This window comes from Oratosquilla oratoria, chromosome 17 (assembly GCF_046742065.1).
Source record: "Oratosquilla oratoria isolate Oo_2021 chromosome 17, ASM4674206v1, whole genome shotgun sequence".
In the NCBI taxonomy this organism is placed as follows: Eukaryota; Metazoa; Arthropoda; class Malacostraca; order Stomatopoda; family Squillidae; genus Oratosquilla; species Oratosquilla oratoria.
In genome coordinates this window covers 14,817,230-14,839,664 of record NC_134793.1, presented here as the reverse complement: position 1 = coordinate 14,839,664, position 22,435 = coordinate 14,817,230, and the positions used below count along the sequence as shown (strand labels likewise).

Below are 22,435 nucleotides of genomic sequence, written 5' to 3'. Positions count from 1 at the left end.
GTATGTGTGTGTGTGTGTGTGTGTGTGTGTGTGTGTGTGTGTGTGTGTGTGTGTGTGTGTGTGTGTGTGTGTGTGTATTTACCTAGTTGTATTTCACGGGAAGGAGAGCTACGCTCGTGGTGTCCCGTCTCCATATCTCATTTTATCTAAACTATTTTTAAATTCATGTATTGTTCTTGCACACACTTTTTTTTCATCCAACTTGTTCCAACTGTCTATTACTCTGTGAGGAAAGCTGTTCTTTTTCAGATCTCTTCTATAGCTGTCCTTCTTGATTTTCTTTCCGTGTCCTCTTGTGTTTCCATCATCCCATTTTATCAGATTCTCTGTCAATAACTTCTATGCCTTTCATGATTCTGTAAATAGCTATCAAATCTCTCTTCTTTGCTCTAATGTCTGTAGTTCAAGTTTTGCTAGTCTCTCTTCATATGATAGTTTTGGTGTCAATTTTGTAATTGCTCTTTGTATTCTTTCAATTTTTTTTTATACATTTTTTTGTACTTGATGACCATACTGTTGCTGCATATTCCAATTTTGGTCTTATCAGAGTGGTTAGAGTTTTCTTCATTTCTTCATCCAGGTATGCAAATGCCACTTTGATTGTTCTTACTAAATTATAAGTTTCTCCAAAAATTTTATCTATATGTTTCTCAGTTGACATATTATTCATAACAATGACTCCCAGGTCCTTCTCATTCTCTACTTTTTTTTATTCCTTCTTCTCCCAATTTATATGATCCTATTCTTTTTTTGCTTTTTCCAAATTCCATTATACTACACTTTTTAGTGTTGAACTCCATCCCCCACTTCCTACTCCATTCCTGTACTTTGTTCAGATCATTCTGTAGTGACTCACAATCTTCATCCGTTTTCACTTTTTTTCAACCGTTTTGCATCATCTGCAAAGAAGCTCATATAACTTTTAATTCCTTCATCCATATCATTAATATATATAGCAAACATTATTGGGGCCAGAACTGTTCCTTGTGGGACACCGCTTATTACTTCATCCCATTCTGAGTGTTTATCTCTTATCACCACTCATTTTTCTTTCTTGCAAAAAGTTTTCCATCCATTTAAGCAGTTTGCCCTGTATTCCTCCTTCAGTTTCTAATTTCTTAAGCAACTTTTTGTGTGGTACTTTGTCAAAAGCTTTTTTTAAGTCTAAAATGCACAATCAGCCCATCCATCTCTTTCTTGTATCTATTAGCCTTGAATAGAAACATATCAAATTGGTGACGCATGATCGTCCTTGTCTGAATCCAAATTGCCTTGTATTTAGCACGTTGTTGTTTTTTTTCTAAATATTTTACCCATCTACTTTTGACAATTCTGTGTGTGTGTGTGTGTGTGTGTGTGTGTGTGTGTGTGTGTGTGTGTGTGTATTTACCTAGTTGTATTTTACGGGAAGGGGAGCTATGCTCGTGGGGTCCCGTCTTCATATCTCATTTTATCTAAACTATTTTTAAATTCATGTATTGATTTTGCACACACCACTTTCTCATCTAACTTGTTCCAACTGTCTATTGCTCTGTGAGGAAAGCTGTTCTTTTTAAAATCTCTTCTATAGCTGTCTTTTTTTATTTTCTTTCCGTGTCCTCTTGTATTTCTGTCATCCCATTTTATCAGATTCTCTCTATCAGTAATTTCTATGCCTTTCATGATTCTGTAAATAGCTATCAAATCTCCTCTCTCTCTTCTTTGCTCTAGTGTCTGTAGTTTAAGTTTTTGTAGTCTCTCTTCATATGATAGTTTTGAGAGTGTTGGTGCCAGTTTTGTAATTGCTCTTTGTATTCTTTCAAGTTTTTTTATACATTTTTTTGTACTTGGTGACCATATCGTTGCTGCATATTCCAATCTTGGTCTTATCAGGGTGATTAGGATTTTCCTCACCATTTCTTCATCCAGGTATGTAAATGCCACTTTGATTGTTCTTATTAAATTATAAGTTTCTCCAAAAATCTTATTTATATGTTTCTCAGGTGACATATTATTCATAACAATGACTCCCAGGTCCTTCTCATTTTCTACTTTTTTTATTCCTTCTTCTCCCAAATTATATGATCCTGTTATTCTGTTTTTGCTTTTTCCAAATTCCATTATACTACACTTTTTTGTATTGAACTCCATCTCCCACTTCCTACTCCATTCTTGTACTTTATTTAGATCTCTCTGTAGTGATTCACAATCTTCTTCAGTTTTCACTCTTTTCAGTAATTTTGCATCATCTGCAAAGAAGCTCATATAGCTTTCAATTCCTTCATCCATATCATTAATATATATAGCAAACATTATTGGGGCCAGAACTGTTCCCTGCGGGACACCGCTTATTACTTCATTCCATTTTGAGTGCTGATCTCTTATCACTACTCTCATTTTTCTTTCTTGCAAAAAGTCTTCCATCCAATTTAGCAATTTACCTTGTATTCCTCCTTCATATTCTAATTTCTTAAGCAACTTCTTATGTGGTACTTTGTCAAAAGCTTTTTTTAGGTCTAGAAATGCACAATCAGCCCATCCATCTCTTTCTTGTATTATATCTATTAGCCTTGAATAGAAACATATTAAATTGGTGACGCATGATCGTCCTTGTCTGAATCCAAATTGCCTTGGATTTAGTACGTTGTTTTTTTCCAAGTATTTTACCCATCTACTTTTGATAATTCTTTCACATATTTTTGCTATTGTACTTGTTAGAGAGACTGGTCTATAGTTGGTAGGTTCTTCTTTATTTCCTCCTTTATATATAGGTACTATATTTGCTTTTTTCCAATCTTCTGGAACTTTTCCTTCTTTTAAGGAACTGCTTATTATGCTATGTATTTTGTCTGCCAGTTCATTCCTGCATTCTTTCAGAATCCAGTTTGCTATTTCATCTGGCCCATGCGATTTTCTGACATCAAAATTACCCAAGTGTGTCAATATTTCATTCTTTGTTACTTCTATTTCTTCCATAGGGGGGACTTTTTCCTTCCACTCAATCTCTTCAGGTTGTATATTTTCCCTTGTAAACACTGATTTAAAATGTTTGTTCATAATTTCTGCCATTTCCATTTCCTCAGTGTATTCAACTCCTCCTTGTCTTAATTTCTCTAAGTCTTGTTTGTTTTTCAGTTTATTGTTTACAAATCTGTAGAATAGTTTTGGTTGATCTTTACACTTTTCTATAACATCTTTTTCATATTTTCTTTTTTCCTCTCTGCACTTTTGTACATATTCATTTCTATAACCAGTATATATTTTCCATTTTTCAGGTCTTCTGTCTTTTTTCCATCTGTTCCAGGCTTTGTCTCTTTTGTCCTTTAACTCCCTACAACTTTTGTTGTACCAGCATTTTACATATTCTTTTTCTTGTTTTTGTCTTGGGACATACTTTTCCACTCCTTTTTTGTAAATTTTTGTCAAAATATTCCATTTCTCTTCCACTGTTGTTTCTTCTTTGTATATTTCTTCCCAGTTTTCTTGTTGGAAGAATTCTCTTATTTTATCAAAGTTTGTTTTTTCATACATCATTCTTCCTTTTCTATATTGTTCATTTCTTTTCATATATTTTTCTTCATTAAGTTCCAGTTCAATCAATATGTGGTCACTTTTACCTATTGGTGTTTTATATTCAATCTTGTCCACTATTCTAGGTTCAGATGTAATTATTAAGTCTAGCCTCGATGGTTCTTCTTCATTTCTATACCTAGTGTTCTCTTGTATCCATTGTGTCATTGAATGGTCAGTAATCATCTCAAGTAGAGCATTTCCCCATGAGTCATCACCACTCTTTACTGTCATTTCTTCCCAGCAGATTTCTTTGCAATTAAAGTCGCCCATCATAACTATTCTTCCTCCGTCTTCCATTATTTTAGTTAATGCTATCTTTGTGTCCTCTAACATACTTTTATGTTCACTCTCCTCCCATGAGGCTGTTTTCGGAGGCACATAATTGATCACAAATTTTCTGCTCTTCTTATCTCGGTCTTCCACTTCTATCATAATCATCTCTACTGTATTCTTTCCATATATGACACCTTTCACGTTTATATCCTTCTTAGTCAGGAACATAACTCCACCCCCTTGTTTTTTCTCTCTGTTTCTAATCCAATAATTGTATGTATCATGTCCTACATTGTTGGGTGGTAGTGGGCCTTTTAATTTTGTTTCTACAATTCCCATTATGTCCGGTTCTTTTTCTTTCAAATAATCATTCAGTTCATTCAATCCTGTTATCAATCCATCTATATTTGTGTTAGACACTCTTAGTTTTCTGCCACTTCCATTGTATTCTCTGTTTCCCTTATGTTTTTCTTTAGTATGTCGAACTGCTTTATTTTCATGTTCACTACTCTCCAATAGAATCTCTCTTTCTCTGACTCCGTTCTTTCCTCGTTTTTTGCCTTAGCTTCAATTCTTTTCTGCTTTTCTGCCTCTCTTTCCTCCTTATTCATTTCTCTTTTTATCCATACCTTTTTATATTGATCATTTGTTGCTAGTTTCCCTGTCTTGGATAGAATTTTCTCTGCTGTTGTTTGTGACCTGAATTTAATCTTAATTGGTCTGGTCTTATCTGTACTATATTTTCCGAGTCTGAATTTTTCCTCAATTTCCTTTATAATTTCTGGTTCATCTTCCTGGACTAATTTTAATAAACTGCTTACTCTTTCATTTTCCTCCTTGATTCTTGCGGTTCTATCTGGGTTATGTTTCTCTTCCATTCCTAATATAATTATACATTTCTTTTTGTCAGCTAATTCTCTTACTATATTCTCCTTCTGTCTCATCACTTTAATAACTGAGTCTTCATTATGTTCTTTCAATTGCTGTTTGACTATGTCAGTGAATGAAACCTTATTCCCTTCTTGAGTTATTCTCCAATTTTTAGCTTCTGTAGCTATTTTCTCTCTGTTTTCATTACTATTCTTCTTCAATTTCTCATTCTCCTCCTTTACATTTCCTAACTGTCTTTTTAGGTCCTCTATTTCTTCAGTTAAGTTTCTGTTAGCCTTCTCTAGTTGTTCCAACCTTTCAATTCTTTGGAAAATGGAGTCTACGTTACCTAACTTACGCTCCAAGTCCTCGATCACCTTATCAACTCTCTCCTCTAGTCTTATCAGTCGGGGGGGGTTGTGTCCCCCCCACCCTCTTTAAATCCCTGGAACATATTCTCGTCACTTTCTTCTGTATTGCTCCTCTCTATACTTCTAATCTTTACATTTTTATTAGACATGTCATCCTCACTCAGTCGTTTGTTTACCTTCCGCTTGTCTGGCTGGGCCAAGTCTACTCCCTCCTCATTTCCTTCCATTTCCCTCAGTAATCCCTCCCCTTTTCCTCTTTCCCTACTTTCCCACTACTCCACGAGCAATTTCCCCCCACCCTGCAAAAACACTAGGCACTTCTCTTTGCGTTGGGATCCACAGACTTCAGTTTTCTTCAGAACGTCATCCAAGCCGTCCATTCGCTGAAGTGTGTGTGTGTGTGTGTGTGTGTGATTTACCATGGTCTTTGGATCACGTGTGTGTGTGTATACCCAAGTGGTATATTAAAGACAAGCGAAGTTGAGGGATAAATAGGATTTACTTTTATCTTCTTGTATCTAGTTTTTGTACAGCGTACGATCGTTGATCGATCATGTATTTGAGTATTTCTCCAATTGCTGCATATTGGATAGAGAAGTTTCAAGATGAAATTACAGAAGCACGCTAACACTGATATTTAACCTAACCTAACTTAGCCAAACCAAACCTAATTTAAACTAACTCAATTTAAACTAACCTAACCTAACCATTCCACAGGAAAAAATAGATCTTTCAAGTGCAAAAAAAAAGAAGTGAAATTTTTTTCCGTGGTACTGGAATAAAAAACAAAAACAATTTTAATTTACTTTAGTCACTCCTAACATTGGCCTACATTCTCTTTTTGTATCAGAGAGAATTGTTTACGTATTACTCTCGTAAGAAAGATTAGTTTCACCAATTTGTTTCTTCCAAGTACAACCAAGTAATACCGTAGCCCGTGTTCGCTTTAGTCTATTTGTCAACATCAAGCACAATGACTGCACATATTCCAAAAATAACGCAGATCAGTCCCCGAATAATTCGTATATTAGGATGCAACCCAGGACCAATGACACTACAAGGAACAAATACCTATGTCATTGGCACAGGAAAAAGGTAATAATTGACCCGATTTTTAATTTTGTCACTAAAGGTTAAGCCTAAGACGTTCCTGGAAACCGAGTTTTACTACAATGGATTATTGTGGTCACCCGATTGTCAGACTGTTTTGAGACTTTTGGGAGTAACTAAACAGAATATAGAGCTCCTGTATATAATAATAGTAATGTTTTATTAGTGATAAGGGTCTCACTAAACGCCGACCAATGACGGTTTTTGCTCAAATGCACAATTTTATATAAAAATTTAGCATGTGGTTGCATTATTTTACCTATTTCCTTTCAAATCTGTGACTTCCATGTAATTTGATCAATTTTTTTTATATCAAATTACATGGAAGTCTTGACAAAAAGAAGTTACGTTTTTCCTCTGCAAAATTACCGACCACAGCTACAAATACCGTCTGATTCACTTATAGCCGACCAAACCCGAACAAGGACGGTTTTAGCTATTACTCTAGTTATCAAACTTTGCTCTAAATTAATTTATGTTGTCTATATGGATTGCTTCTTTTGATTGCATCAATGCAGAATGTTGTATCATGTAATATACACCAAATATTTTTTCTTTAGAGTTCTGTTATGTCATCTTGATATTGTCATCCCATACTAATCCTATTTCTTCCAATGAATGGACATTTAGACCACAGACATTTGGGCCATGGTCTGCACCCTAGGATGTTTAGGCCATGAAATAGAATAAGAAAATGTTTTTATTAGGTTAGGTTAAAAAAAAGAAAAAGAAAATTAAAAGGATGAAACAAAATTAAAATATTTTATTCCACGGCCCAAACATCTACATAAGGTCACCACCATGGGCCCAATGTCCTACAATAGTTTTTTTCCACACCTTTCATTGATGGTGGCTCATGACTATATAAAGTTGGGGGACTGCTAGTATGTGTAACACAAGTGTTTTTATACACACAACAGTCAAGGGGGCTTTATCTGTTGTTCTGGTGTGTATGTGTACATGTATGGGGAATGATGTGTATATTGACACTGTTGGACACATCTGCAACCTCCCCATTTCATCGTACCATAAGCGTGCGTTTTCTTTCATTTCTCTTCCCAGTTTATCAAATCATTCCTTGTACATTTTGTGAGCCATGGTTGAGATAATTTTAGTAGCCACTATTTGTATTTCCTCAGCTTTTCTTATATTTTATGAATGGAGACCATACCATTATGTTTTCTAATTTAAGGTGGATGGAATTTTCCATAGTGTTTTTGTCCCGAAGGACATCATTGTAGTGAAATGGTGCAATATATTTTCTCTTCCATTATTTTGTTAATGTGTTTTCAGGAGACAAGTCATTCATAATTAAAGCCCTCACATAGGCCTCATAGCAATGAAACCCTTGACATATCTTCAAATTATCTTGGTCCCACAATGACACCCTAGCAATTGATATAATATTCCTCTAACATGCAAGAACCACGAAAACTAATCTATGTTCAGACCACTGTTCAGCTTTTAAAAATACATACTCAGAATAGACTTAGCCTCATTTGCAAGTTTCTATGGATTTAGTCACCACATGGAAGAAACCAAACACCTCGCCTTATATTGTCCTATTACTACTTTGCCTATACAACACAATATTTTTGCTACGAGTGATTTGTGGGCCAACTTGGTAGTTGTTTCTGGTTACCTGGGAACTCTAGATTTCCTGCAAGAGAGCCCTCAGGGAATGGATTGATTGATTGATATTTGAGTAGAAAAAGTTAATGGGCAAAAAACTACTTGGATCAGCAATGGCACCAGTCATGTATACTGGGTACATAAAAAATTTACTGGATTGTGGAACTTTCCTGGGTAACTGAAGTGTAAGAGCCGGTGGCAGGGGATTCTTGTGGCTGTTTGGCCCCCAACTCTTGGAGTTAGGGAGTTGTCCCATGATGAAGTTACTGCCACACCAGGGCCAATGAACGCATACCAGAAACTTTAAGAAAGGAGTACCACAGGATTCGGTTCTATCCCCCACACTCTAATCTATACATGCATGATAAACCCACACCTGACACCTCAGAAATACAAATCTCTTTCTACATAGATGATATAATTATATGCACAAAATGTAATGCAGACAAAGCCACAGAAATACTACAACCATTCCTCAACACACTCAACACCTGGTTCACTCTAGACAGACTCAAAGTAGCACCAGCTAACTCTGTCCACACTTTTCACCAATTGGACAGTGGAACACAAATACAAAACATGCCTCTTTTATCAACCACACTCATACCACACACACATCCTCCAAAGTTTCATGACATAACATACAATACATATAATTACATTGTATCAAACACATCACAAAGACAAAATAGACTTAACATGCTTAAATCAATTGCAGGAATAACATTTGGCAATTCAAAGAAGCTATTACTACAATATACAAACATTGCATACACTCAGTGATGAATTATGCAAGCCCTGCATAGGCCCCTAATCCCAATAAGGCACAGCACATCACCCTACAGACCATACAAAGCAAAGCCTAAAGACAATTACAGGCAGCACAAATACAACACCTACAGACAATTTACACCATGAAATGAAAGTCCTCAAAGTCAAGAATCACCTTGACATGAGGAGCACACAAACACTTGCCATAGCCTCCACAACTACACTACACTACCCACTACACTACATAGCAGAACAACATTTTGAAACACTTAACAGTACACCAATCACAAACATAAACAATGCTGTGCACGCTTTTAATACAATCATACAAAACGCAGACAAGAGATACATCCCTAGAGGCAACAGAAAATCACACAACCCCAACTTCACACCAGAAATCCAAGGCCTCATCAGACAATGTGACACACTTAAACACGATACCCCCACACCTATCCCTCAAAACATAGCAGACCAAATACAAACACTAAACACTGTGATTGCCAATAAAATACATGAACAAAAAACACAAAATTGGCAAAACTTTATCAATACACTTGATCACAAAACAAACACCAGCAAATTGTACAAAACACTCAACAGCATCACACTATCCAACACTAACACTACACGCAGCAATAATCACAACAACAGATAATCTACCCTCAAACAGACAACAAGCAAACACACTCATACGTCATTTTGCACAGACGAGCCATCTTACATCTCACCCTGACGACCGACGCACCATTCGACGTAAGAAAGACTTCCCCACAGACTCAGACTATACACCCTTCACAGACAGTCAGACAAAACTCATAATGCATAATCTCAAGCACTCATCTGCCTGTGGCCCTGATAACATAAGCAACATCCACCTAAAACACATTGGACCACAAGGTATACACGCACTCACAAACATTGCAAACTACAGCTATTCACACAACACTATACCCGACATCTGGAAGCATGGTAAAATAATCACCATTCCAAAACCGAACAAAGACCCAACAATCCCAACATCGCACCGCCCAATCACACTTCTCTGCACCCCCTCTAAAGTCATTGAACGCCTAATACTTAAACTTGTCACACCATATATTCCCCTTGCTGACTCACAACACAGTTTTAGGCCACTACACTCCACAAACACTCTTCTGACAAACCTCACACAAAGAATTTTAGATGGCATCAATTCAGATAGGCCCCACCACAGAACACTTCTTATAACATTGGACATTAGTAAAGCTTTTGATGCTATCCCCCGCCACAACCTAACAAATAAAATATATAACACAGACATGCACAATAACACCAAAAGATGGCTGGCCAATTATCTGGCAGGCAGGAATGCTCATGTGTCATATAATGGCCAATCATCGCACATCAGAAACATTAAGAACGGAGTACCACAGGGCTCAGTTCTATCCCCCACATTATTTAATCTATACATGCATGACTTACCCACACCAGACACCTCAGAAATACAAATCTCTTTTTACGCAGATGACATAACAATCACATGCACACATCATAACACAGACAAAGCTGCAGAAATAATCCAGCCTTACCTTGACACACTCAACACATGGTTCATCACAAACAGACTCAAAATAGCTCCAACCAAATCTACAGCAACACTTCTCACAAACTGGACAAAAGAACACAAATACATACCTCATCTCTACATCAACAACACTCTAATACCACACACAAACACACCGAAAATTCTTGGTGTAACATACGATACATCCATGTCTTTCAAACAACACCTCACAAACATAAAAAACAAATGCACACCTAGACTTAACGCACTTAAGTCAATCACTGGAACAACATTTGGACAAAACAAAGAAACTAATATAACAATATACAAACAATGCATACGCTCAGTGATGAATTATGCGAGTCCTGCATGGGCTCCTAATCTCAGTGAGACACACCACAACACCCTTCAAATCTTACAAAACAAAGCCCTAAAAACAATTACAGGCTGCACAAATACAACACCTACAGACCATTTACACCATGAAACAAAAGTCCTCAAAGTCAAGGACCACCTCGACATGAGAGGCACACAAACACTTGCTGCAGCCACCACAAACACATCACACCCGCTACACTACATAGCAGAACACCCACACACACCAAGAAACATTAAAACTACACCCAAAGACCTTTATTACGCACAGATACTCTCTTCTCTTCCTCCACAACCACCAAATACCAGCCTCCGGAAACATATTCATAATCATATCACTCACCGCTCCATTAACACACTGAAAGACAACACACTGCTGCATGCCAGACCCCCTGATATCCACCCTTCTGAATCCTCTCTCCCACGAAAGGACAGAGTCCACTTGGCCAGACTGCGATGCGGTCACCACCCAGCACTTCTAAGCTACCAGAAGAGGCTGGATGACCGTGTTGTGAACAGCTGCCCAGGATGTAACACTTCACCCCATACCATACAACACATAATGGAAGACTGCATTATACACAATCATGCATGCAAACAACACAACATACACTCTATAAAGGATTTGTGGGAAAACCCAGTTTCGGCTGTGGCCTTCCTTGGGGAGACGGGACTGCTCGGACAGACAGTCTAGGGAACGACAACAACAACAACAACAACACCCACAAATACAAGAGACATCAAAACAACACCCAATGATTTATATCACACACAAATACTCTTCTCTTCCTCCACAACCACCAGACACCAGCCTCCAGAAGTATATCCATAATCATATGCTCACTGCTCCATCAACAAACTGAAAGACACATTGTTGCATGCCTTACTTGATATCCATCCCTCTGAATCCTCTCTCTCTCAAAAGGACAGTGTTCACCAGGCAAGACTGCAGTGTAGCCATCATCTAGCCCTTCTAATTAGCTACCAGAAGAGGTTGGATGACTGCATCCAGAATCAACATTTCACCCCATACTATAACACATTATGGAAGACTGCATTGTACACAATTATGCATGCCAACAATATAATATACACTCTACAAGGGATTTGTGGGAAAATCCTGTTCAAGTCGTGGTGTTCCTCAGGGAGATGGGACTGCTTGGCCAGGCTGTCTAGTGGCCGACAATAACAGCAACAACAATTTACTGGAAGATGATAATCGTTGATCAAATGCTTATAGACATTACTAAGCTATTGAGGAAAATAGAAGACATGAGCTCCTGTTTGTAGTGTATATAGCAGCCATTTGAAGTTCACGTACGTAAAGGCAATGGCCACTGAGATTAATTTAAAAAGATCATTATTCATTGTGAAAATAAATCTTTGTCCATTGTAATTGCAGAGAGCAATATTTCTTATTCAGAATTTGAAAATAATTTAAAGGTAACGATATTTGTTTTATATTTATCTTGATATTTTAATGGTTCACTTTCTCTATTTTCCATTAACAGAAGACTCCTGTTGGACACTGGTGAAGAAGACAATAAGGAATATTTGGAATCCTTGAAAACAGTTCTTGAGGACCATAAAGTTACAATTGGAGACATTGTCATTTCACACTGGCACCATGACCATATAGGGGGACTTCCAGGAGTTTCTTCATTAGTAGGCAAGTTGAATATATTTAGCATATACGTGTCAGCTGCATTTGCATGTTCTTTAAAATTATCTCAACTTTTTATGACTTACTTACAAAACAGAGATAGTATCTCCTTTGTGAGTGTTATAGAGTAAAATGAGCTTTGAATATTATCACAGGGAGTACAGAAGCATGGAAAATGCCTCGCTTGGATGAACTAGATCACCCCTCTTCAGGTATTGCATTGCAGACACTTAATGACAAGAAGGAATTTCATGTTGATGGAGCCACTCTAAAGTTAGTCAAATATATTGCCATATATAGGAGTTAAACCAATGTATGTGGATGTGATTGGTTATTCTGCTGAAACTTTGGCAGAACTTTAGGAAAAATGATCAAATGTACATTTTTTTTTGTCGTCTCTGTCAGGTCTTTGATGTCTGGGCTGAAGTACGAGTGTATCAAAAGTGAGGCTCTTTATTTTTGCGTGAAGTGGAAAAGGCTGGCCATTTAATCTGACTGTTGGAAGATTATTTGGTTCATGGTAGAGGAGTCAGCAATGTCACACATGATTTCTGAAGGGATTTTTACATTCTGATTACCCTCTGTAATAATTTTGGCTTGTCACTTTATATTTGTGGGTTCTTGGATGCCGTTTTGTAATTGCTGCACTGGGCCATAATTATATTAGAGTATATAGATATAGTTACATGACCTTAGCCTCTCTTCATCACCTGTGTTATTATTGGCATGTGGTACATTTCTCTTATGTACTTTATTTCCAGAGTGCATTACACACCAGGTCACACAACAGATCATGTAGTTCTTGAACTGTTAGAAGAAAATGCCATTTTCAGTGGTGACTGTATCCTTGGAGAAGGCACTGCTGTATTTGAAGACTTGTACACTTACATGACATCCCTAAATGTATGTGATATTATCTATTTATTTGATCAGAGAACTTGTTTAATTTTATTTCTTTGTTCATAGCTTACTTTCATAGAGGACCAGAAATATAAAAGAGTATTATCCTTCTTGGTATCACCTCTTCAGTTTTACTTAACTGTTTGATATGGAAAGGTTCCTCACAAGTCTGGCAATAGAGTGTAATCTTTAATTGGGAAGACAAAGGGAAGAAAAATTGTGACTGGAATTGACTTTATTAGTAGAGTAACATCACTTGTCCTGTTTCAACTTAGATCTTTTTTGGGACATAAATTGAAATTAATCAAATGATGTGTTATTCAAACTATAAAGCCTCTTTCAGAGTCCCATATTTCCATACCTGTCTGTGCATAATTTCCTAATGATCTTTAAAAGTGATATACAGTGAGACCTCTCATTAACGGACGTTAGCTGTGTTTTCGGTGTTTTGGAGTGGGTTTTGGGTGGCATAGTGATTGCATGCATTAAACAACAGCACCAAAAACACAGCGAAAATACCGCAAACACAGCTAATTAACGTCCTGTTTAACCCTTTGGTATGAAGAGGTCCCTTGTAAATTGAACAAGATCATCTGCATCACCTGAAACAAAGTTTAAGTTTGCACTGGTGGTCATTGTGAAAGTTGTCATCAGGTTTTAACCACTGCTCTGTGCACATGATGTCACAAGAATAAAATCTTGAGAGTACATTACCATAGGGTCAGGTTTAATCAAGATAGGATTAGCATCTTCACTATAGTGATGTCACCTTAACTGAAGAAAATCTGCAGTATTCATAATGAAATAGTCGAGTACATCAACATACTAAAGAGCTTGATTGATTGTAAACTACTCATTTTTTGTAACATATTTTATCCGACTTTTTTTTTGTAAACTACTAATTTTTTGTAACATGTATTTTATCCAACTTTTTTTAATTGTATTTATTCTTATAGGCAATTGTGGATCTGAATCCAAATGTGATATATCCAGGACATGGGCCCATTATAGAAAATCCATTACCTAAACTCCAGTACTATATAGCACATCGAAACCAGAGAGAAGCACAAATCCTGGAGACACTGCAAACCAGCAAAGAAGCCCTTACCCCAATGGAGCTAGTCAAAATTATATACAAGGTACATAATATATACTCATGGTACATACATACATATACCAAGGCTTTTTCCCCCCTTACAAGGGAGGTAGCCAAAAAGAAAAAGGCATAAAACCATTCTCACCCATTCCATCCCTAAATACACTCCACCCCCCTACACCCTCCCTCTTATCTTAGCACCTCCTGGATGACGTGTCATCCCTGCACCTTGTCCACTGACCTGAGTTAGAGGCAGTGTCACAAGACACAGCACATCCACAGCAAGGCCGCTTCATTAAATCGGCGACCCCCCCTCTCCGTCCCCCCATGCAGAAAAGGAGAAGACGGGGAGAAATCCCTTTGGGCTGCATCAATCTTTTCTCACACATACTACCTCACCACCATCCCACCCATTCCACCTCATGTATCACAGCATCATCCATATACAACCATTCTCCATTCACCCCTGTCTTCTGTCCTCTCCTGTCCTCCCTCAACAGACATTCCCCTCTTCAACAAAGCCCCCTTCACCCCATCCATCCATCTCATCCTAGGATGCCCCCTCATGTTCACTCCCTCCACATCTGCCTTCCATACCTCTTTTACTAGTCTTTCTTCACTCATTCTTTCCATGTGTCCAAAACCATCCTAATACTCTTTCATCAACCATCTCCCAACTCCCTCACCACCCCTGTTCTCCTCCTTACCTCCTCATTTCTCACTCTATCCAGCCTAGTAACCCCTATCATACTTCTCAGACACCTCATCTCGAACACATTCAAACTCCTTCTCTCTTCCTCTCTTATGTTCCATGTTTCTGCCCCATACAGTGCTGTTGGCACAATCACTCCTTCATACAGTCTCCTCTTAGCATACTCATGGTAATTCTTCGTTTTCATTGCACTGTGACTACTATTTTATTTCAGTGAAAAATGGTTCTTAATGAAAGAAGATCAGGAGGGTGATAAAAGAATTGTCACTGTTATTCCCATGAGTGTCATGAAAGGTGACTAAGCGGAATGGAGTGATGGGATTAGGGATCCTGCCGTTTGTATGTTCAAGCATAAGAGGGTTTGGGAAAACTGTGACCACAGCCCTAAATATTGGGTCACTAATTGTGTGTGGTTGTGGTACAGATGAGATTCTTTTCCAAAAGTGTTCGGTGCAGTATCACATATGATGCTTCTTAAATTGTTCCGTTGTGTCTCAACAGAGTCTACAGACAGTGAGGCATCCAATATATCTTCAAAAGGTAACAATTAATATTACATAAGAGTCATGATGGTTGTGCCTGTCCAGCATGGACAGTATCCATCTCGGACATAAAGACCAGTCTGTTGTTCTCATTCTCCCTTGTAGGTGATCCATGGCCCTCTAGGAAGTTGGTAATGGACACCATTTAAGTCTAAAAGTCACTTATTATGGATATTCTGTGGAGTTTTAGTGAATGTAGGGGCAGTGTAATATAATGTGATCTTTGTCTTCATTTTGATGGTTGCATCTAGGATCAGCGTGTATTATCAGAACAATTCTGTGTAGGTACAGTTTCAGTGCAGTATGGTGATTAATATAGGCATTCTATTGCTATTCTCACATGTTTTGGAAGTGATTTCTGTTTATCTGATTTCTAGAAGTCTTATGAAGTATAAAATTTGTCAGTATATAACGACACAACCCATAAAGAGGGAAAATCATTCATGACCTCCCCTACAACTATTTCATAATAAAGATAACTTGAGAAACAATGAAACCCACCCATAAGAAAACACAAACAACAAAATAAGTTAGCCAGAATACATGGGAGGAATGGGACCTTTCGCAGTCAGGCTCATAGATTCCTATTAGCGCTAGAATTTTCAATTGTCTCGGATTTCACGAGGCAAAGGGGTGACTTAGCTAATTTGGGAACGATATTTAGAAAAAAAAATACAACATAAATTGTTGCATAAGTGTATTCAAAATTAAAAGCATGACTCTTAATGTTATAATTTTTACTTACTGGTGTGTGATAAAGCTTTGTTAATTTAATTATAAGATAAAACTAAAAATAGGTAATTATTTTTACTGAAGTAAGTATGAACAGTAAAAATAAGAGGATTTCGGTTTGTGCATTTTATCTGAGAGTGTTGAAAAATAATGGATATCACTGTCACGTCCTGTATATGAAGATAATCAGTGAGATAAAAGATAACAACAGTGGTGGCGGACGTATGAGGCGAGCGATATTTGTGTAAACAATAGCCTCTTAGATCTGCTGGGAGCTATTTTCAAACAAATATGACTACTTTTACGTGTGCCGCAGCAGACTGCACGTCAGATTCAAGAAAAAGTAAGAGACAGACAAACCGTAATAGTACCGGAAAAATTAAGTCTTCGATGCAAAATTATATTTTCTATACATTACATGGATTTACCTATTGCTTGGTTTATTCAAATGAAAGTATATATCAGTATACGTCCATTGAAGTCGGTAGAAAATGACAAATTGCTTGGCTTGATACAATTATAGGCTGTTTTACAAATATCATCTGTAAGTATAAATAGAGGCTCAAACAATGCTATATGCCGTTTGCAATCATGAAATTAATTTACTTAAATTTCAGACAATAATGTATAACGATACACCTCTGTAAGCTTATAAAACTTGCCCAAAAAAGTATTTATTTTCCGGCAAGAATTACAAAATCTGGCGGTGTCTGGTATCATATCGCTCACTGCGAAAGGTCCCATTGAAAAGGGTTTATATATACATATATTTTTTCATGTAATTCAGTATCCATCCATAGATAAAGCCACAGAAAGATTCAAATGCATCATACAAAATGCAAGTGAGAAATATATTCTCAAATGCTAAAGGAGAAAACACTATAAAAGTAAAGCTAAAAAGTGGCTCAGTATTTCTCAACAAGTAGAGATTTTTAACCTCCCAGAAAAGCTTACAAGACTAGAAATATTAGCATACATACATACATATACCAAAGGCTTTCTCACCCTTACACGGGGGGGTAGCCAAAAAGAAAAAGACATAAAAAACACACACCCATTTCATTTCCCATATATTCCACTCCCCTCCACCCTCCTCCCTCCCTCCTATCTTGGCACCTCCTGGATGACGGGGCATCCCTGCATCCTGTGCACTGCCCTGGGTCAGAAACAGTGTCGCAAGACACAGCACATCCACAGCAAGTCCGCTTCATGAATTCGGCGACCCACCCCCCTCTCTGTTTCCTCATGCAGAAAAGGAGAAGACGGGGAGAAATTCCTTCGGGCTGCGTCAATTTTTTTTCATACATATTTCCTCACCCCCCATCCCCCACCCACTCCCCCTCATGCATCACAGCCTCATCTATACACAACCCTTCTCCATTCACCCCTATCTTCTGTCCTCTCCCGTCCTTCCTCTACAAACATTCCTCTCTTTTGTAAAGCCCCTTTCACCCCATCCATCCATCTCATCCTAGGACGCCCCCTCATATTCACTCCTTCCACCTCCGCCTTCCACACTTCTTTTACTAATCTTTCTTCACTCATTCTTTCCATGTGTCCAAACCATCCTAATACTCTTTCATCAACCCTATCTCCCAGTTCCCTTTCCATCCCTGTTCTCCTCCTCACCTCATTTCGCACTATCTCGCCTAGTAACCCATCATCCATGAAAGTGGCAGTTGCCGACAAGATTGACGAGTTAAACACCATATGAGGATGGAGCCTTTATTTGTACGACGTTTCGCTTATTACAGCTTTTTCAAGTACAAGTTGATATACATATGCTTTCCCCTTATTTCCCCTTATTTAATCTCAAGCATATGTATCTCAACTTGTACTTGAAAAAGCTGTAATAAGCGAAACGTCATACAAATAAAGGCTCCATCCTCATATGGTGTTTAACTCGTCAACCCCTATCATACTTCTCAGACATTTCATCTCAAACACATTCAAACTCCTTCTCTCTTCCTCTCTCATGTTCCATGTTTCTGCCCCGTACATTGCTCTTGGCACAATCACTCCTTCATATAACCTCCTCTAAGCATCCATTCCCAGATGTCTATTTCTCATTACACTTTTTAATCCACCAAGGCATTTACTCGCTTCTGTCCATCTACATTCTACCTCCACCCCCACTCCTCCCTTTCCTGTCACATTCGCTCGTAAAAACTCTTGACTGCTCTTAACAGCTTTCCTCCTATCCCATATATCTGCAGTACCTCCCACAGTGCCTTCCTGTCTACCCTGTCGTAAGCCTTTTCTAGATCCATAAAAGCCCAAAAAACATCCTTACCTTTTCCTATAGCTTTCTCACATATCTGTCTTACCACAAAAATCTGATCTACACATCCCCTACCTGTCCTAAAACCACACTGTTCCTCACCAATTACTCCCTCTGTTCCTCTCCTAATCCTCTCAATCAAGACCCTCCCATAAGCCTTCCCAACTACACTCAACAAGCTGATCCCTCTGTAACTACTACACTCACACTTGTCCCCCTTTCCTTTGTAAAGCGGAACTATACAGGCACTCCTCCAGTCCTCCGGCACTCTACCCTCTCTTAAACAAGCATTAAATAACCTCACCAGCCAGTCCACCATAACTACACCTCCTTTCTTCAGACATTCTGCATAGCATCCATCCAACCCAGGTGCCTTACCTGCTCTCATCATCTTAACAGCTGCTTTCACTTCATCCTTCCCTATTTCTCCTCCATTTTCCTCACTCATCACTCTCATTTTCTTAGTGCTTCCCACTGCAACTACCTTTCCCTCCCTATCCTCCTTCATATTTAGCAACTCCCTAAAATACTCTGCCCACCTTCCTCTCACTGCCTTCTCTTCCATTATCATCTCTCCATCTGCAACTTTTACCTTTTCTTCTCTACTTGATTCGCCTCTTCCTCTTTTAATTTCCTTCCAAAACATCTTTTTATTACTTTCAAAATTTTCTGTCATACCCTTTCCCCCATTTCACATCTGCTCTCCTCTTTGCCTCCTTTATCTTTTACTTAACTTCCTTTCTCTTAACTTTGTACCTATCATACAATTCCCTCGTCCTAATTTGTAGCCAATCTATGAATGCCTGCTTCTTCTCTTCTACACCCTTCTTTGCTTCCTCATCCCACCACTCACTACCCTTCCTTCTATTTCCTACCGCCCTCCTTGTTCCACACACCATCTTTGCACGCCTTATGACTCCCTCCTTGAACCATCCCCATTCCTCCTCCACTCCTAGTTCTACTCTATCCTTTACTCTTTCCCACTCCTCTCTCAACTTCTTCTTATACTCATTCTCCTTTTTTTCCTCATTTAAGCAGTTCACTCTAAGTAACTCCCTGCCTTCTGCCCTTTTCCTCTTTCTCCACTCTCAATTTACCTTCCACCAGGAAATGATCTGATATTCCCCCACTCTCTCCCCTTAGAAACATGTACATCCTGAACTCTTCCTACCATACTTCTGGTCACCACTATATAGTCCATTAACACTATCTGCCACCCTTCCATCCACCACCCTCTCCTATGTGTACTTATGTTTGACTTTCTTCTTAAACACTGTATTTGCTATCATCAACTCTCCACCATCAATTCTCCACTATGATTTTTACCTGGAACTCCATACTTCCCAATCACTCTGTCAATTGGTTCATTTCCTACCTTAGCATTTAGGTCTCCCAATACAACTACATTGACATTTCTCCCTAATCCCTCTATGCATTCATTTATATCTACCCAAAAAGCCTCCCTTTCCTCTACGCTCTTCTCACTACCAGGCCCATACGCACTTACAGAAACCCATGTCTCCTTTCCCAGCTTCACCTTCATCCGCATCAACCTTGATGACACCTTCCACTCCACTACCCGCTTACTTATCTCTTCACTTACTAGTATAGCCACCCCTTCTCTCCCTCGTCCCCTCTTCACTCCTGAGTACCTCCCAGCTACACTCCCAAACTCACAGTTGCCCTTTCCTTTCATTTTTGTTTCACTCAAAGCCAGTACATCCATCTTTCTTCTCACAAACATACTGCCTATCTCTTCTCTTTTACTCTCATCTGAACCACATCCACACACATTAAAAGACCCAAACTTTAGGGTACTGGTTGGAAAGCTCCCAGACCCTCTTATGCCTTTACTTTCTTTTTTAGGAATGTCCCCTTTTGGGGCTACAGGTAGTAGGACTCCTAATCCCATCCCCCGTCCCTTTTTTTGTCGCCTTTTACGACTCAAGTGGAAATACTTGGTGGCAGTATTCTTTTGCCCCCACCACAGGGTAGGTAGGCGAAAAAAGGAAATGAATATTCAGAGAAATGGTACAGGACAGTAACAAGGGGTTGGGGGACAGCATAACAGAGGGACAGTCGTAGTATAAAAGTGTCATCATTTCTCTATGTACAGAGTTTTCCTCTATCAAAGACAAAATGATGTGTGGCTCTGGTCTGTAGGGGCGCCCCCTATAGACCCTAAAGTATCAACTGCATGCTACTTTGCCCCCAATAACATACAGCCAATACCCCAAACAGGGGGAAATATTAGCAATATAGAGAAAGAAAAAGTGATAAGAAAAAGTCTTGTAACCAATCAAAAAAGTTGAATACATTTTTTTCAAGAGAGAATTTCACTTGTTTCTGTACTAATTAAGATTCATGCTATGCTTACAGGAAACTCCTGAACACCTTCACAGAGCTGCAGCATCAAATGTGTCTCATCACCTGGAAAAGCTTCTTAAGGATGGATTAGTGAAGAATGAGGGCAACAAATGGAGTTTCTTAGAAAAGAATAAATTGTAATATATAATACTAATGTTGTGCATTATGCATAGTGGCAGAATACCTTTGTTAATAGTTTTATAATGCACATTTTCTACATTGTACTTTGGTCATTTGTTATAGTTATCTATATTTCCATAAGGGAAATATATATACCAAATTCTTTTCTCTTTGTAAGGAAGGGGGTTAAGTCATAGTATGTCTTGACTGGCAGTTCCAAATCCCCACACTCTGCCCCAGTTAGTTGCTTTTTACAGTATATACAGGAATATAGTTGTAGCATGCTTGTTCCTGTGCAATAGGAGCATGAGAGAAGAAGAGGTCCTAGGAATGATAGAAAAAGGAATTAAGGAAAATATCAAAAAGAAGGGATAGTGAATCTGTTGCTCTGTGGCAATTATTATTGGGAATATTAGTCAGTGATAGTGTAACCACCAGTGAGTAAACAAACAGTAGTTTCAAATGGCTAGTGACGAAAAGCCATTTTCTGAATCTGAGGACTTAAAAAAAGTCCGAAGACAAAGAGCCCATAAAATGGGTCTTATCTCAAAGGACTTAAAGGCTCTAAAAAATTCTCAAATCGATAATTTAACTCTTTCTGTCCTTGACTCCATGTTATCCCTTATTGAAAATTTCCTAACGGAAATACAAAAATTGGATAATGACATTTACAACTTACTCCCTGAAGAAGGAAGGGACGAGGATATGGAAAAATCCAGGGCTTACCGCCTGTCCATCCTTCTAGAATTGTCTCCTTTTAAGGAACGGAGACAAGAATTAAAGGGAGTTCTTGACTCTAAAATTGGTGAATCTAGCAAGTCCACTGAAGTTAACTCTGTAAAACTTCCTCTCCCTCCTATTGTTCTTCAACATTTTGAGAGCAATTCACACAATCCCTTTGCCTATTTCAATTTTAAAAAGGGTTTTCAGAATGCCATTGCTGGTATCCCCAATCTGACTAATAGTCAGAAATTGATTTATTTAAAGGGATATCTCAGAGGGGAGGCTTTTCACTTAGTGGAGAATTTACCAGTGGATGATTCGAATTATGACACTGCATTCCTTCTTCTTGATGAGTTGTTTTTTAATAAGGAAGAGATCTTGGACAAGGTGTTGATTTCTATTATTAATGCACCTGAGGTCTCCAAGTTGAAGGACCTAGAAAGTTACATTAGGTCTGTAGATTCCAAACTACAAGACCTTAAGGGAATTGGAGTTGACTTTACTAAGGCTGGAAGCGAGGGCCTCCTTTTGATCAGTAAATTGGTTTTAAATAAATTACCTAAATTTTTCATGATTGAATTGTCTCGGGTGATTAATTCAAATTACCCCAATTTTAATCAGCTTAAAGAAGTTTATCAATCTGTTTTAGTTAGACTTAAAATGGGATCTGATGACCTCAGTGTCAAACCCAAACGAAGTGATACTATCAGCTCCCTTGCCTTCAAGGAAAATTCCTTGAAAAAACCTGTTGATTCTAGCAAGGGAGTTAATGACTCCTTTAAGGTCAATCCAGATTCCATTA

The 22,435-nt window shown here is 38.2% G+C and overlaps 1 protein-coding gene across 2 annotated transcripts; it reads left to right on the top strand.

The window, feature by feature from the left end:
• Window positions 1-5,839: 5,839 nt before the first annotated feature.
• LOC143034436 (endoribonuclease LACTB2) lies at window positions 5,840-20,940 on the top strand. Of its 2 annotated transcripts, none has more exons than XM_076200490.1 (6): window positions 5,840-6,161; window positions 12,009-12,166; window positions 12,316-12,433; window positions 12,922-13,063; window positions 14,017-14,199; window positions 20,803-20,940. In XM_076200490.1, the coding sequence occupies exons 1-6, from the start codon at window positions 6,040-6,042 to the stop codon at window positions 20,929-20,931; spliced, it is 852 nt and encodes a 283-aa protein (XP_076056605.1). In that variant the 5' UTR covers window positions 5,840-6,039; the 3' UTR covers window positions 20,932-20,940. The 2 variants fall into 2 exon arrangements, with proteins under 2 accessions (XP_076056605.1, XP_076056604.1); XM_076200489.1 differs by having other exon boundaries at window positions 5,899-6,161; window positions 12,009-12,170; window positions 12,320-12,433.
• Window positions 20,941-22,435: the final 1,495 nt, after the last annotated feature.

Coding starts and splice junctions, on each gene's coding strand:
- LOC143034436 (XM_076200490.1), top strand. CDS start 6,040: ATGACTGCACATATTCCAAAAATAACGCAGATCAGTCCCCGAATAATT. Junction 6,162..12,008: donor GTCATTGGCACAGGAAAAAG/GTAATAATTGAC, acceptor TTCCATTAACAG/AAGACTCCTGTTGGACACTG. Junction 12,167..12,315: donor AGGAGTTTCTTCATTAGTAG/GCAAGTTGAATA, acceptor ATATTATCACAG/GGAGTACAGAAGCATGGAAA.